Source organism: Apodemus sylvaticus, chromosome 22, assembly GCF_947179515.1.
Source record: "Apodemus sylvaticus chromosome 22, mApoSyl1.1, whole genome shotgun sequence".
Lineage (NCBI taxonomy): Eukaryota > Metazoa > Chordata > Mammalia > Rodentia > Muridae > Apodemus > Apodemus sylvaticus.
The window spans coordinates 266631-284505 of NC_067493.1; the positions used below are offsets into that span (position 1 = coordinate 266631).

A 17875-nucleotide genomic window follows, 5' to 3' on the forward strand; every position below is an offset into this window, starting at 1 on the left:
AGTTGTAGATAGGGCTCTGTGTGCCCCTCTTCCTATGGCCTGGCCTCTGTTGCCTCTGGAGGCTTTCCTTCTGTTTGTGGCGGTATGTAGGAATAGAGAAGAGGACTGGAGATACTTGAGAGCCTTTCTTCCATTGTGATTTCCTTATCTGCTGCTCATGCAGTGCCAGTGTGCCTGTGTGTGTGTGTGTGTGTGTGTGTGTGTGTGTACACACACACGTGTGTGCTTGCGGGCTTCTGCCTGTGTAAAACAGGTATCTAGGACCAGAAGAGGATATTGAATCAACTAGGAGTTGCAGTTACAAGCAGTTGGTGCTGGGAAACAAACTCAGGTCCTCAGCAAGAGTTGTAAACACTTTTAACTGCTGAGCTCCAGTGTCTTTTTTCTTTTTTCTTTGAAATGGACAATTGAACTCAAATAAACAAGCACACCTAATACCTGTTCCTTTTCATTTCTCTACAGATCCCACAGGTTCTACTCCTATAGTGTCATCCCAGCTGGCTTAAGAGCTTGGAGGATCACTGTAGCTCTGTCACATTTAAGGTGTCCTCAGACAGCAGAAAACATCATCTTTTTGAAGAGTGCTACAATTTTTCCAGTCACCTCTTATAACTGCATGCCAAAGGTAAGCATATATACATTTCTGCATAAAAGAGACTTGGCTGGGTTTTTGTTTCTTTGATTACTTGTTTTTTGTTTTGGTTTTCTTGCTTTAAATACTTAATTTGCCTAGTAGTTTTTTTAAAAAAATGTTAAGCTTTTTATCTTTTTTTTTTTTTTTGTTTGTTTGTTTTTTCCCAAGATAGGGTTTCTCTGTATAGCCCTGGCTGTCCTGGAACAAACTCTGTAGACCAGGCTGGCCTCAAACTCAGAAATCTGCCTGCCTTTGCCTCCCAGAGTGCTGGGATTACTGGCGTGCGCCACCACCGCCTAGTTGCTTTTTAACTTTTGTGTATGATTGTTTTGCCTGTATGTATATGAATGAATATGTACCATGCATATGCTCTAATGCGCTAATGTTTTGGAGGTCAAAAGTGTCAGATGCCCTGGAACTGGAGTTATGGGTGGTTGTGAGTCATAGTGTGGGTGCTGGGAACCAAACGCAGTTCTGTTGCAAGAGTAGCACCTGTTCTTAGCCAATAAGCCATCTCTCCAGCCCCTGCATAGTAGTTATTAAATTAGTAATAATGGCAGTAGGAATGTCCCTGATTTACTGAAGTCCATTAAATTTAAGCTCTTAAGGGACACAGTTCAAACACCAGGTTATCACTGTTCCAACCTGAGAGTAGGTGGTTGAGAATATTTAGACAGAAGTAAGTATGCAGACCAGTAGACAGCTCCCTTCTATGCAGTGACGTTCTGGAACCTGTTCTGAGCTGAGGTTGCCTATGTGCTGGGGACCAAACGCTTACAGCAGGGAGAAAAGAGTGGTCTTTAGGCTGGTCAAGTTCAAGTCCAGCTTAGTGCTAAGAAGATAAGTTCTCATGAGAAGGAAATTCAGATAAATAAAGATTCCTAGGACAGTTTCACAAGTTTGTATGAGAGATATGTTTGAGCTATAATAGAAGGAAATTCTGACCTTGTGCAGCTGGAGTCCCCAAAGTGATATTGGTGGTCAAAGATGTGGTTGTATAACAGTAATGTATTAGAGAGAGAGAGAGAGAGAGAGAGAGAGAGAGAGAGAGAGAGACAGACAGACACACACACACACAGAGGCAGCGCGCGCGTGTGTGTGTGTGTGTGTGTGTGTGTGTGTGTGTGTGGTGGTGGTGGTGGTGGTGGTGGTGGTGGGAAAGATACATGAAAGATGGGGAGTCCATACCTGAACTATATCCCCAACTCACAAATATATCTCACTCATGACTGATAGCTTGTGACCTTTGACTTCGGGTGTGGCGGCTTATCCAGTGTTCCCTCTGGCTAACAGTGAGAAACACCTTGTGGAATGTGTATTGTCATCTGTAGAGTACCACCTCAGAATTGAAGGAGTTACACCTACCCACCATCCTTCCCTTTCCCACAAGTCTCATATTATTTCTGTCATTTCGATTGTCTTAAGATAGTCTTGAATCTATTATTTGGTCTGTGGAGTTTGGAATAATGATTTCTGTGAATGTACTTTTTTTATGTGAGTTAGAATTCTCTTTCATTTGGTCTAAAGTGATCACTGAAACACAGGAATCTTTTGGCACTGTCTTATAGTAGCTTCAAAAACATAAAATATGGTTCCAGGCGTCTTGGCTGGCTAGGGCTGGTACTCTTGTAGGACCAGTTAGACTATAAAGGGTTGTACTCTGTCTATAGCCAGTCTGTCTGGGGCATGGAGGAAGCTCTGCCCTTTGGAAAGCAGTCTAGGAAGGCCCTGGGGATGTTACACTGCAACCAATTTGAAGGAATGAAAGGACACATGGGTAGAGACTTAATAGTCTACTTGACACAACGCAGGTCTGGTAGCCTGATTGGGTCTGAGTGCTAGAGGGAGTGGTGTCTGGGGCTAGCCATGTGCTTTCTGGTCAGCGATCTTTTGAAGTACCAGTAGGAAATGCAGTGACTGGACAACATCATCCAGAGGGACACCAGTGCAATGCTGTCTAGAGGAGTGGTGATTGGGATGGTGGTTTTGGGTGTGTTCCCTCGTTACTGGGTACCTAAGGAATATACCAAGTTGCTAGGCCTACATATGGACTGGGTTGAGGAGCAGTTAGAGGGTAGTGGGGTCTCAGAGCTCTTTTCTAGGGCTTTGTTTTCCTGGCCAATGGTCTTATTTCATTAAAGTAAAGGCACAAAATTTTGGAGACCTCTGGCCTGCCCACTAGGAGAATGGAGAGCATGGAGATAGGATGCTCGCATACCCTTTCACACGCTCATGATCACTCTCAGCATTTTACTTGAAAACTGAAATTTCATGTTGATTGCTTAGTGGGGTAGGTGCTGTGAGGCTTTCCTCTGCTATACTGAAGGGAGAGATACCTTCACTGGGTTTCACCAGCTTCTAGTGGCTGCTAGGATTATATTGAGCTTTAACATTTTCCTCGACTTTAATGTGTATCAGTCTGTTTTATATTGTTGCAACAAAATTCCAGAGGCTGTGATGACCTTGCTGTCAGAGTCCAAGGCTGTGCACACTATCACATGGGGCATGTAAGAGACAGTATGTCTGTTAAAAGCCAGCAGCGTTCATGCGTAGATCTGTACTTCAATGATGATGTCTTATCCCAATCAGTCCTCCTAAGTGTCACAGATTAAACTGACGCCTCTTAGTGCCTCACAACAGGGATTTCAGCACATGAACCCTAGAGGAGCCTCAGCCCACATCCAAAGAGCCTTGGATTGGTTTGTTCCTTATTTTTAGCATGGGCCCACATTTGTTGTTTTGGAGGTTTCTATTAAGTGTCTTTGCCCAGCGCCCAGGGTTTACGCAGAAAAGCTCTTTGCAAATGAAGTTGGTTGATGGATACTTAAGTTTTTAGGGTTCCACCTGCTGCTTCAGGGAGATAACTGGTGGTCTCTCTCTGGCTGGAGGTCTCTGCATATCTGGAAATAACTCCTTGAGTGTCTGCAGAAACAGAAGAGACTCTAGGCCAGTCTCTTCAGCTTGGACCAATTTCTTCCTGTCTAGGGTGATTTCTAGGGCCAAGAAAGGACAACAGCATTTGATACCTTAGGTCTTACAGTCAATAGATCTGTAATAATTGATTAAATGACTGCATGGTAAACATTTAGAGCTGTATAAAAAGCCCTATGGCATTGCCTTCTCTTATAGTTACCATAATGGAATGGTTGTGGAATCCTGGTGGGGTTGGTATGGGGTTTGCCCTCTCTGGTGTGTCTCTGGCTTTCACTGCAGATGAATTACCTCATTTGCTAGATGATAGGTCTGCAGTTAGCATTGGGACCAAGGTCTGCTGTTTAAAAACTGGATTTCCTTCCTCTCCTGATGTTACATTACCTTTCCCATGTCTTGGAGATGACAGTGACAACTGTGTACTTTCCTTGAACATGGCTTTGAGAGATAAAAAAACATAGGGAGCTCAGGAGACAGGTAGTGTCCTCCCTTACCCCCAAACCTTTCATTTTTACATCAACTTTGACTTTTCCCCCTCATCCCTACCTTCATAGCAAAATCTCTAGCCAGTAAGTAAGAGTTGAAGAGTCCTTTCAGAGACTGAAGGAAAGTAGTGTGAAGGGAGGGAAGAAAGGGGGGAAGAAAGGAGGGATAGACAGTGGGAGGGAGGCAACAATGGCAGATCTGAGTTGGGCCAAGGTAATTGTAAAGGCTGCTTAAGCCCATAGGCCTAGGTGCTCAGGGTTCTCTTAGACCAGTGATTCCAACTTACAGTCAGACATGCCCTGACAAAGATTACCCACAGAAGCAACAAAGGCTTTGGTGTTCAGTAGCCACTTGTATGCTAGTACTGCCCCTGGTCCCTTTTGAGGAGTATAGCTTTTCACATTAAAAGCACAGCTTTTTAACCTGTGAAACCAGCTTTTTCTGTATGGTCAGGAAAATGATCATTTTCTTATGCTTATCTTCACTGACATACTACAGCTTCCTAGAAAACTAGAGAAACATATTTTTTAAAAATCAAGTCTTCCCATATCCATCTTCTTTTCATAAGTGATTGCAAAATGTGTTTCATCCGGGGTTGTTTATAATTGCTCCCTTTTGTCAGTGTGTAAGCGGCAGACCCTACCCCTTCTACTGATCCTAGGAGGAATGCTTAGTGCACAGAAGCCCTCTTTTCATGGGCAGTAGCCTCCTAGCAGATGGGACATGCTCAGAGACCTCCACTTGAACACCTGGATAGCATTGCAACTCATAAATATGGATCCCTGTATGTGAAAACAAGGGTTGTTTCTGTTTTTGTTTTGTTTTGTTTTTTAATAAATTCCAATTGGGACCTTTTCCTAGGCCACCACAGAGCACTGAGTATGAAAAATTGTTCTGACCTTACTAAGGGCAGTAACCACTGGTGGGCTGAATAAGAATGCTTCCCATAGGTTCATATATTTGAAGTCATGGATTAGGAAGTATGGCATTGGTGGGGTGGAGTGGGGTGGGGTGGGGGGTGCTTTGTACTGATGATCTCTCTCTCTCCCCCTTTCTTCCCTCCATCCCTCTTTCTCCTCCCTCCTTTCCTCTCTTCCCTCGCTCCCTCTCGTCTCTCTCCCTCCTTCCTTGCCTCTGACCCTCTTTCCTCTCCCTCCTTCTCCTTCTTTCCTCCTCCCTCTCCCTTTATCTTTGCTCCAGTACCATCTGTGCAGCCTGGTTCCCTGCCATGATAATGGACCAAACCTCTGAAACTGTAAGCAAACCCCCAGTCACATGCTTTCTTTTATAAGAGTTACCTTGGTCACAGTGTCTCTTCACAGCAACAGAACAGTGACACAGACACCTCATGGCTGTCAGATATGTCATTTTCTCAAGACAGTAGAAAATGATCTGACCAGACCCTGCTGCCTTCAGGATTGCAGTTCTTATGTCACTGTGCCCTGGTGATTAGAATTGGAACTCCAAGTTCTATGAGAGCCTGCTGGAACTTTGGAGAACCCAAAAACTCTTTAGCAGGCTGATTCTGTGTCCTGTCTCCTCAAGAGTTTTGCTTAACAGTTTGGATATTGCTTGTGAAGAGACATGTTATTTTGACTGTGGATACAGAATACTTTATCAATCAGGTGTTTTCTATTTAAAAAATAAAACTAATAACCTTCATGTACCCACATTAGATCCAAGTTTTGGTAGATTGCATGATAAAGGGCCTGGCTTAGAACTTCTAGATCCTCATATTTGAGCTGATCCTCATTAGTCCCACAGGACTACTATCCATCAAAGGAAGTCCTGGGCACTGTCTGTTCCTCCGAAATCATTCTTCTCCTTCTTTCTTATCTTGGCACATTGTAGAGTCATTGTATAAGTATATATGTATACAAATTTATGCATATATGTTGCATATGGAATGATGGTTTAAGTGCTGATCAAAATAAAGCAAGGGAGGAGTTACATTAATGTTCTCTAGGAAATGTCCCCATAGGCTCATTTGTTAGCTCTGTCCCTAGTTGCTACCACTGTTGGGGGTGGTGGAAACTTAGAAGTTAGAGTCTGGTGTGACTTGTCCTCTGCTGCCTGTCTGCCATGCGATAAGGAGCCTCCTCTATTCTGTATTCTGGCTATTGTGAAACTGCTTTGCATAGGTTCATAGAGGTCAAGCAAGCACACCACAGATGAGTGTGACCATGAGCATGTATAAGAGAAAGGTCTCTTGATAGATGGTGGCCACAAGAAGCTATCTACATAGTGAACTGACAGAGCTGCTTATACAGTCTTGCTATTAGTGTCTTTAGCTAGGTCACATTTAACCCTTGGGAGGAATAGGTGCTGGGTACAAATAATTCTGAACCGTCCTCAGATTTTCCTGGGCATCTTCACTTACTACAGATTGGAAGTTTAAAAGTTGCAGAGAAAAAGGCCATTTCATTTTCCCTTATTTCAGGAGCCAATAGTTTGGATACTTAAGAATGTTCAGTTTACGTGACTAAGTGACTCACAGAACAGAGGAAATAAGGCTGGGTTACGGTGGGGCTCATCTCACAATTGCTGCTCATAGTTGTAATCTACCATAAAACTAATGTTGATCAAGTAAGTAAAATGTAGGCCATGTGTACTGACTATAAAATAACTTCAAGGCCCAGTCAACACACCCATCCAATGTAGAATGATGCAGTGTTTACTCTCAGTTTTGACTGCTAAGTCTAATAAGTCTAACAAACAAGGCTATACACAGTGGCTTTGCAGATTGTGCCACTATTGCAAATGAGGTCCTTCTTTTTAAAGATCTAAGACTCTGGATCAGGAGACCCAGGCTGTGGGCTCACAGGGATTTTGATTGGCTGTGACATCTTGAGCAGGTCACTGGCTCACATAGTTTCAATCTCCTTGTTTGTAGATTAGATCTGACACACCCCAAGGGGCTGAGTTCTAGGCACCCAGTGAGCTTGAGGTAGATCCTGTTCTGTGGGAACAGCCTGCTCCTATTGGCCGCATCCTTGGGGAAGTCATGGTCAGTGAAGTGACATTTTGATAGACATCCGGTTGTGACTTCATACACTCCTCAGCACAGTGAAAGCGTCTTTTCAGAATGTTGTGGGTGTGGAAACTTGCAGTCATGCACGTGTAGCTCCGTAGAGTCATTCTGAGTTGGTTTTTTTTTCTTTTTTTTTTAAGGAGCATATCCTATTTATTCACTAGCAGAGCACGTGGACTCACTTCCACTAGCAGCCTTTTCTGGTTCCCCCGCTGGTGTTAAGTGGACTCTTACTGTGGTCTTAGGAGATGGATAGTTTGAATGATCTTTATGGGTGTTCACCATCTGTGCTGTCTCTCTGCAGTGACTGTGTTTTGCCTGTCTTTTCTTTTGTCTTGGTCTCTTTCTCTGCTTTGTAGGGTTTCCATTATTCTAGACACCAACCATTTGTTATTAATCACCTGTTTGCAACCATTGGTAAGCGAGTATATTCAATCCTTTGATCTCTATAACCATAATTCCTATGTACAAATATATTGTGGCTTTACCAGGTTTGTTCAGCCTGTGGCATGATGATGGATTTGCTTTAGGAGAGTTATAGATGTGGCCCAAGATAAGCTTTTAAAGAGCATGTGAGGCTGGGGGGCAACTCAGCTGCTCTTCAGAGGACCACAGTTTGGCTTACAGCCACCTGTAATTTCCAGCTCCAGGGTATTAAAGACCCTTTTATGGCCTCTGTCGGTACTACTACACACAAACTACATGCATACATAGACAAAAACACATATATATACACACATTCAACTTTTTAAAAGAAATTTTCAATTAAAAAAAAAAAAACTTTTCTTTCTTTTTTTTCTTTTTCTTTTTTTGGATTGTACCCTTCTGAATCTTGAGCTTCTTGGTTGACAGCATTGTGTCATGTTGTCAGAAGGTTAGATTCTTATGCTAGACCCTCCACTTAACTAGAATAGTCTTTGATCTTTTCCTGAACCAACTGGGGGCGGGGATGGCTACTCTGTAAACATCAGCATTTTTATGTTAGAAGATCCTGTGTGCTAATGGTTCTGCCAAAGGCTGAGCACCTTTATTATTGTTTCATTGTTCCATGGGCTATCTATAGATTGTTTTTTTTTTTTTTTTTTTTTAAATCAGGTAGACACCGAGTCTCAGTCTGTGCCTTGGACATTTATTTACCTTTAATCTTTTTTAAAAAATCTGTTCCACGATAATCACAATCATTTGCTGGAGAACCTTGGGAACAGCCTGTGAATTATAGGAGAGGTAGAAATGGAATTATGGGAACTGTGTAGGGCCAGGAGAGGTGCAGCAGATCTGCAGGGCTGGGTAGTAGAGGAAGAGAAACGTCCTTGGATTTGAGGCCCAGTTTCAAGGCCAGCCTGCCTGCAGGGTTTGCTAGTACAGTGGCTTGGAAGATAAGGAGTCTGAGTTAGGAGTCTCACATTTTTGGTCTGACACTGGGTGAGTGGTTCATGCCATTTCATTTGCCAGGATGGGAATTCCTGTGCAAACAACACTAGGGTTTTTGTTTTTTATTGTATTGATTTTCTTTTGTTTGAGTGAAAGAATCTGAATGCTTTTATACATCCTAGATTTAAAGCGTGCATTGCACATCCACATGGAGATTCTCTAGGCAGCTAAATGTAAGAAGTCTAGCAGTAGGCATATAGAGCTGGAAAACAGCATGCGATGGTATAAAGTTAAGAGTGTGGATGGAGGAAAGGCTTCCCCTAGGCCAGAAATACAGGTGATTAAGAAGAAATAGTAAGGAGAAAAGCCTGCAGGGCATCCCAGTATGAGAGGAGGCGTTACAGAAGGCCTGATCATAGTGACCTCTGTAATGAAGACCATTGGATAAGAGTGAGGAATTATGGAAGGGATAAAAGCCTTTAGTAGCCTTAAAGTGCAGGTAGAGTTGGCAGAGTAAATGGCTTTTGAAAATATGTTGTGGTTGTGTTACTGTATAGAAAGGAGATGCTGTGGACATGGTTTGGGGTCGAAGATACTATTTTGTGCAATATGGGATGGTTCAGAAAGATACTTTGGCCAGGGGAGCTAAGACAAGTAGCTTCCATTTAGGAGGTGGACTGCTTCATCGGGGCACAGGCAGCTTATCCTACTAGCAAAAGAGACTCCAGTGTTCTCAGACACAACAATGATCATGTATTCTGATGTTTCCTCACCCATTACATCAGAATACAGAAAGACAGTAGATGAGAAGAAACGTTTAGAGTTCTGGGCACTTGAATCAAGCTCACGGCACAGTCCTTTACTATCTACAGGGCCGTGACCCATGAGCTGGCCGGAAGTAGCACACAAGTCTGAAAGTATTTTTGCCTTATTGTCACCAAAAGAGGAATCTTTAATATGTCAAGAATGTGTGTATAATAGTAGGAATCGACAGTGCCGGGTAGGATGGGATCAACTACACAGATTCTGTTACTGCAGTGGAAAGTGTCATGAGCTTAGAGCTGCTTGCATTGCGCCTAGAAAGCAAAACAAAGCAAATACACACAGACTCAAAATGATGGGATGCTCTGGTAGGCAGAAGGACTGCCTTCCAGAGCTCCTGGCAGCCACAGGTGGCAAGTGCTTAAGGTTCAGACCACCAGCCATATTTGTGTTGATCCTGTGTGCACGGCACACTGTGAGCAAGAGGGGTGCTTTTCTTCCTAGCTCACCACCCAGGGCTCAAAAGGAGAAAAAATATTGTGGAAGTTCTAATGGAAGGTCATTCTACAGAGTTCCTGACTGGCACTCCTCAAAGCATGAAGTCTGGGCAGTGTCCCAGTCAGAGGCCCCTAAGAAACCACAAAGCATAATCTAGTATCCTGGATAGGATGCAAAGACAGAAACAGGACACTGGGGAGGAACTGCCAATCTCAATAGTATGGATGTGGGTTCATTACTTGTAGTAATTACATTTTACTGTCAGATATTAATTAGAAAGACAACTATAATTTAAATTAGCATTTAAGTCTTTCTGTAGCTGTGACAAGATACCTGAGGAGACATATTTTCTAAAATGTTTATTTTACAGTTTTAGGTTTTCAACCAATAGTTGTTTCTAGGACTGTGTGAGACTGCACATCAGTGATAGAACTCTACATTCCCTTATAAAGAAAGCTTCTCCCCAGCCCGTTATATTGTGGGCCCTTGTGATCCATCCCAAGTTACCTCTGAATACTGCTGCAGTGAGGCCAGGTCTTTAATATCTAAGCATCTGGGGACTTTGACCATCCAGGGCTTAAGAGAATAATATCCTTTTAAATGACACATGCAGTTGCAAGTCTCCAGAGTTATTTGTAGATGTGTGCAAGTCAGCTATGGTAGTTCATGTCTCCTCACCTGTACTGGCAGTTGTGGGTTTTGTTGACTGAGTTTAGTCTCAGGGATGCACATGTAGCAAGCATTTCAGACCCACAAGTTAAGGTAGTTTTCATATTTACTGTTTCATCTTGTAGGGGAGGGGAGCATGATCCTGACGGTAGAGGCGGATTAGTGAATAAAATTCACTTAAAACTAAAATGATGAGGGAGGAAGTTGCAACCAGAACTGTTATTGTCTATATAATTTTTCTTTTTATTGAGATAATTATGTGTTAATAATTCTTGTGTGAATGCAGTGAAAGGGGCTTGGACATGTCTCAGCATTTAAGAATACTAACATCTTTTCCAGAGGACCCAGGTCCAATTGATAGCACCTTGCACCTGCCTGGCATCTCACAACTGACTGAAACTCCAGTTCAGGGGATCTGATGCCCTCACAGAGAGACATACGTGCAGGCAAACATCAATGTACATAAAATACATTTTTTAAATAAAAGAATACAGATAGAAGACTCATAAGTGATTTTCTGAGTGCCTCATACCCAGTAGGATGGCTACTATTAAACATAAATGTTGGCAAGAATGAGAAGATATTGAACCTTTGTAAGTCATGGAAACAGGCATGAGAATGTAAACCCATCACCAGTTGGAAGGGCTCCTGGGCTTCTGAAGGATGGAGGACAGTGGAGACACTGGGTGTATTTGGAGAAGCTGAATATGCTCAGCTCTCTCAGGTGCTAAGTGCCTCTGGTTGTATTTTAACTTTCTGGTTTTAATAGTAACTTACAGTTCTTTGTGAAATATATACTGGTTAAGTGCTCTAGGTAATTGTAAATTTCCTAGATAGAAGCTTGTCACCATTTGTTAGCCATGGTGGCAGCACTGGGTGAAGGGAGCTGAAGAACCTGAATTTGGAACCCTAGTACTTGTGCATTTGCTGGGTGCACGTGTCTGCAACCCCAGTGGAGACTAACAGATCCCAGGAGCTCAGCACCCAGTGTAGCTGAGATGGCCAGCTCCAGATTCAGTGAGGTGAGCACTTTAGGTTTCAAAAAACTAGGTGAAGACAGGGTGACTGAGGAAGATAACCCTCCTGGCTCGCTCAAGCCATACATGGGAGAGTGAGCCTGCACATGAGCACACATGCACATAAATGCATGAACCATGTACAGGAAACTGAGGAGATGAGGAGATCTGAGGAGGAAAAAGAAAAAAAAAGTCGCAGTCGGTCATCAACCACCTTCCCACAAAAGCCACCCAACCTGGTGGTCCAGGCTGGCTTTCAAACCCTGACTTTCTCTACCAGAGAAAGATAACTTAGAAGGCATCATGCTGGTTACTATGAAACGAACTGTTCACCACCTCACAGGCCATCATCGCCAACAATGCCAGAAAACAAGTCACAGAAAGAACCACTCTGTGATAACCCACTGAGGCAAGCTGGCTTCTGCTTTGCAATATCCAGTCTGAGTCTCTCTCTCAGGAGACTTTGCCTCTCTCTAATGAAATATTAAAAACACAAATCCTGGCCCAAGTCATCCTCTGGTGTTTCTCCCTAAGTAATACCACCTGTTTGTTTGTCAAAAGTAAATTGGATTTGGCTTTTTTTTTTTTTTTTTCATCAACATCCATCTTCCCCCTAGGATTTATTTTTTTAGAACACCAGCAAAACTCTGCTTCCAAGTGAAGAATAGTAAATGAAGCCGTGGGTTTGTGGAAAGCGCCTTCTGGTGAATTTGCACCCCAGATCCTCTGCTTTCTAACTTGTGAACTTAGGTGAGTCACTGAACACCTCCAGTCCCCTTTCATCATTTCTAAATGCACCTGTAAATAACATCTACTTCAAAAGGTTCTTGTGAACATTTGATGTGCTCATCCTTATGAAGCACTATGACATGGGTCTCAGTTGACTGTCACCATGCGCTCCTTGACCATGCAGATGGTGCTGGGTTCTCACCTCTTGCAGCTGCACATGGAAAGGGCTGTTATATGTGTTCTCTTTTATGTGTGGTGTGTTTTTCTGTTTTAGGAACGTGGTGAGATCTTGCCTATTGCCACAACATAATTAATTTAGTGAGAGATGGAACAACCACTAGATTCCATATTATATCCTAGTTAGGATTAAAGTGTATTGGCTGTAATTAGTAACGGTGCTGCAAAAAGCCACCAACTGGCCTTTCTGTTCCCCCACAGGAGATCAGGGTCCTGCCAAGTGCTGTCACATGCTTTGACATCTGACAGGTCTATCTACACACATCTTGAAGTTAATCAAGAATTTTAGTTGGTTCTAAAATCCATTCATGAGTCAGTCTCTGTAATGCAAATGGACTTTTGTAAATCATGAATCAAGGACAATGCATACAGCAATAAAAAGAGAATATAGAATGCTCCTGTTTCCAAAGAAAAACTCTTCACTGAGATCAGCTTCCTGTTGCTGCAGGAGCAAATTCCCACAGTGCAAATGCCCCCAAACAGTGACCACCTACTTCACTTGTGGTTCTAAGTTCAAAGTCCTCACAAGTCCCACTAGGGGATATCACTTGGTGTCACCAAAAGCTACACTGTTGGAGGCTCTGTAGCCAAGAGATGTCTCCAGAACTAGAAAAGAGAGTTCTTTTCTAGTTCTGGAGACATCTCTTGGCTACAGCATAGCATCATTAATTCTCTCTCTAATTTTCTTCCCTTTGATTAGCAAGGATGTTTGTAGCTATCCAGAGTCTGCTGGACCATCCAGGATTATGTCCTCAGAGCAGGGGGAGCAGTTAGTGACCGTGTTGGTCTTGTAATCCAACAAATCTGTAGGTGCTCTTTATAGAATGCAGACACATGCTTGCCACATCTTGCAAAGCCTGTATTGAGTGAGTTTTTCTGACTGATCAGTTGCACTCTTCCACCACTCAAGTCATGATATGTTACATAGAAAAAAACATTCTAGAGAGCCTCTGTGAAGTTGTTACATAATCTGAATAATTCAGTTTTTGTTGAGAATTGGCATTGGAGTGAAACCTGTCCCCATTTGGTCTCAGTTTGCATCCTCCACCCTCTTTTCTCTGTCTTACTCACAGACACACATTCTGGTATGGCTGTAGACACATGCACATAGATGCATTTTTTGCCAGTAAAAGTGGTAGGCTTGCTTTTCCCTCCTGCTTGTCTGTGTGAATATTTTTAATTTTGTTTGTGAAATTCTATGTCTTCCTTCTCACATTTAGATTGACAGTCCTCCAATAGTTAATCTTTATTAAGACCTTTATTAATCATTAAAACAAACTAAATCAATGTTATTATTTTTTTAATTATTTTTTCTTTCAGATTTTCATATATGTTCAGAATATAGTCACTCCCACCCCAGCAACCCTTTCCATCCTCCAGTCCTTTCTCATGTAACTTCCAGCTTTCTTCCTCCTTCTTCTCCTCCTTCTCTTCTTCCTTCTCTCCCCCTTCTTCCTTCTTCTCTTTTCTCCTCTTCTTCCTCCTCCTCTTCCTGCTCCTCTTTACCCATGGATTTCAATTTGTTTTGCTTGACAAATATGGGAATCATAGTCCTGGTGAACATCCTGGCTCTGTAGCTACACATACCACTCTCCCTGATTCTCAGTCTCCTAAAAGATGCTTCCCAGAATGGTGTCTGTTCTCTGTGTTAAATGATGGCATCATGTGCCCATCCCATATCAGAATATAGTTCTCATACCAAGGCTTCTAAACATGTCCATTTATAGCCTCCTGCCCTGGAGAGTAAGTCTGCATACTGATGAGATAAGCTCCTTTGTTTCTCATGAATTAAATCTCTACTTAGTGTTTGTTTCTACATGATAAAGATCATCCTTTGATAAAGAACATTTTTCAAAGTTGATATTTTTGTTTTATAATCATCAGTGCTGAGCTCCCTGCTTGACATACATTGTACAAAATAGCAGAAGGGTATGTAGGACCATGTCTGAAATTGCTTGAGATTCTGTTGGGATTACGAAGTCTGAGTTTTTAACACTTCTATGAAACTCATATTTGTACTAATTTGGAACTTTGTGGAGAGAGAAAACCAACTGCAGGAAACTGTTAAGGCTTCTGCCCCATAATTATTCCATTCTATTACTTTAAAAGCAGAAGATTTGGTATAGACAGGAGGATCCAAGTCTAGTCTGGAATCTGAGCTGAGGTGTTTGGGTTTGTATAGTATGTTGCACATACAGTTTCACGCAGGGAGCTGTGAGTCATTGGGGGTGAGAACTTACTTGATTCTGAATTACTCTTTGCTTACACATTCATAAATCTTTTATTGTTGCCAGATGGGTCATGACCTTCATACTTTATGCAGTCTCTCTTATGTTTCCAACTGATAGTTTTAAACTTGGGTCCTAGATAGAAGATTTTTGCTTTGGTTTTTGCTATGTTCACAGATTTGAACCGGGTGGGAGCACCAGAGAAGATAAGAGTGGTCCTGGGACCTGGCCCTTTCCTGGAGGTTCTGATATGATTGGTAGAGGACGTGCTCCCAAGCAGTGCCAACGCCCATAAAGGAAGAAAGGATTTGTTTGACCTTGTAGTTCAGAAGAAGGTGGTTCACCATGGCAGGGAAGGAAGGGCACTGGAAGCAACTTGGTTTATGGCCAGGCCAGGAAGGAAGAAGGGGAATACTGGGGTTTAGCTACCTTACTCCTTTTTTTCTCTGTATTTAGTCCAGGATGCTAGCCCATAGAGTGGTGCTACCCATATTTAAGATAAATTGTTCCTCAACTAAACCTCTCTGGAAGCACCTGCATAAATATACCCACTACATTCTTGTGTCTCATTAATGCCCTGAGGGTTTTTTTATTCCAGTCAGGTTGACAAACACCACAAGACACTCAAACACAGCACTTGAACTGTAACATTTTACCCCTGGTCCCCAGAGGGTTGTGGCCACCTCTTAATGCAAACTGCATTCATTATAACTTTGAAAGATTTCTTACTCTTTATCTCAAGAGTGTTAGAAGTCCAAAGTCTTTTCCAAGACCTGAAGCAAATCTTAGGGCATAACAAGGAAAGATCCCACTAAAACAAGACTGATTCCTAGCCAGAAAAACACCAAGTCTTGCACCTCCATATCCTGCATCTGGGGTATCTGGTTCCTCTGCCCCCAGTCTGGCTACCTGCAGTGCATGTGGCTTTTTCTTGGCCAGATGCACTTGGTGCCTGCTGCATCCCTTAGCTGCACACTGTGGCCTCTCCAACACCCTGCTCTGTGGCTTAGCAGGAAGCTGTGTTTTTGTAAGCCTTATGCTTTCAGCGTGCACTGAAATAAATGCATCCAAGTCCTCTCATAACTGTTGTTGATGCAGAAGGAAATTCAGTAGAGAGCTTTGGTTGGCTGGATATCAACTGATTTAAATGATGATCTGATCCTATTTAAATTCATTTTGGAAATTATATAATTCGGCAGCAGGCATGGAATTTAAATGGAATCCCCTCTGAACCTCATTTTTATTACTACTTTTGTTCCTCTCCCTGACTTTAAAAGAGATGCCTATCTCGTTGCTTTTTCGGTCTAATCTGGTAGAGAAATCAGGTGTCTGAGCTACAAGCTGTGGCCTTCTGACGGCAGTTAGCTATCGTCTCTGGCTTTGAGAAGACCTTTGTGTAAACTCTACCTTCGTGGATATTATGTGCATTATGTGTACAATTTACAAGCATATTCTTTTTCCCAAATGATTTTTATCTAATGTGGTAACTCATAAGTGAGAAGACATGTATTATTCTTTATTTATGTGCCCAAATACAGTAGAACATGTCATATTCGTGCCTCCATGGGTCAGATGCATGGGTTTCCTGTGACTCTGAACTCATGAAGTAAGATCATAAGAACTCTGTCAAGAGGAGTTTGGGTCAAGTATCTTGTCATCACTCCTTTTATAACTGAGGGGCATATCCAGTCAGTAGAGGGGCTGGGTATGATTTTTGCACTTCAAGAACACTTGTGCATTTTGTACCTGAGAAGGGTACAGTTGCTGAAATAGGTGAACCTGTGTGTTTTGTGTTCTTTCCTATCTAGTACGTCCCAGATTGACTTCATCAGATTTGTGCCATTTGTTTTAATAAGCTGTATTTTGGAGTAGTTTTATTATGTATTTTGGTCTACACAACACGTCTTGATATATATTTGCGATTACACGTGCTCACCATCTCTCTGCATTGCGTGCTTCTCCCCCTCCTCTCTGTCCACTGGTCCTGTGTCTCCATAGATCTTTGCCTTTCTTAGCATGTCATATAATGAAATTGCTATTCAAGAGCTAGTTAGGAGACAGCAAGGCAGACTGGTCCTACAACAGAATTCTACAATCAGGAAGACAGAGTTCAGCTCCCCATGTGAGGATATGCGGGAGTTCACAGCCAGAGGAGAGGAGGACCATGCTGTAGAGGATCCTGGGTGAGCCCACCTAACAGGGTTCTCGCTGGAGGAGGCCAGGCGGCCAGCCATCACGTGCAGCATGGTGGGATTCCTGGAGCCTGGGCAGGTGTCAGGGCGGATGATTCTTGCTAACACTGAGTGACCCAGTGTGACCCAGTGATGGGCACAAAAGCTACAGAGAACAGGGCTGCAGGATGTCAGTAAAGGTTGCTCCCAGGAGACCCCCATGTCCAAATCCACATGCCTAGCCTTTGTAGCCTTGCTGTCTGCCTTCAATCATAGGAAGCATCTTCATTTCCTCCTACTCTGTCCCTAACACTTAAATATTCCACTGTCAGGTACACAGTTGGTTTATCAGTTTACCTACTGAAGAATATCTTTGTTTATTTTCCAGTTTGGGGAATTATGAATGATGTGGTAAATATCTAGAAGATGCCGTAGAAAATACTGAGACAGAAAAGTCAAAGAAAATGTAAATGCAAAAATTTCTTAACCAAAAATATCCAAGAAATCCAGGACAAAATGAGAAGGCCAAATCTAAGGTAATAGATCGCGAAGAGAGTGAAAATTCCCAACCTAAAGGGCTGGTAAATATCTTCAACAAAATTACAGAGGAAAACTTCCCTAACCTTAAGAAAGAGATGCCCATGAATATACCAGATGACTAAAGAACTCCAAATAGACTGGACTAGAAAAGAAATTTCTACTCTCACATAATCAATGCACCAAATGCACAATTCAAAGAAAGAATATTTAAAGCAGTAAGGGAAAATGGTCAAGTAACATAAAAACATATAAACATAGGTCTATCAGAATTTCACCAGACTTCATATCAGAAAATATGAAAGCCAGAAGATCCTGGGCAGGTGTCATATAGACCCTAACTGAACACAAATTCCAGCCCAGGCTACTATACCCAGCAAAACTCAATGTTAACATAAATGGAGAAACAACATATTCCATGACAAAAACAAATGTATACAATATACTTCCACAAAATCAGCCCTAAAATGTATAATAAATGGAAAATGCCAGCACAAGGAGGGTAACTCCACCCTAGAAAAAGCAATAAAGTAGTCTTTCACAAAGCCCAAAATAAGATAACCATGCAAACATAA

The 17875-nt window shown here is 42.4% G+C and overlaps 2 protein-coding genes across 7 annotated transcripts in view; one reads left to right on the forward strand and one right to left on the reverse strand.

The window, feature by feature from the left end:
- Positions 1–17875, reverse strand: part of LOC127673362 (zinc finger protein 431-like) — a 273064-nt gene that overhangs the window by 195218 nt on the left and 59971 nt on the right. The gene's annotated exons all lie outside the window — the stretch shown is intronic.
- The window catches only part of LOC127673181 (uncharacterized), a 108619-nt gene that overhangs the window by 59430 nt on the left and 31314 nt on the right, over positions 1–17875 (forward strand). The window contains exon 3 of the mRNA XM_052168791.1: positions 463–625. Within this exon, the coding sequence (XP_052024751.1) occupies positions 463–625 (163 nt within the window). The remainder of the gene's footprint in view (positions 1–462; positions 626–17875) is intronic.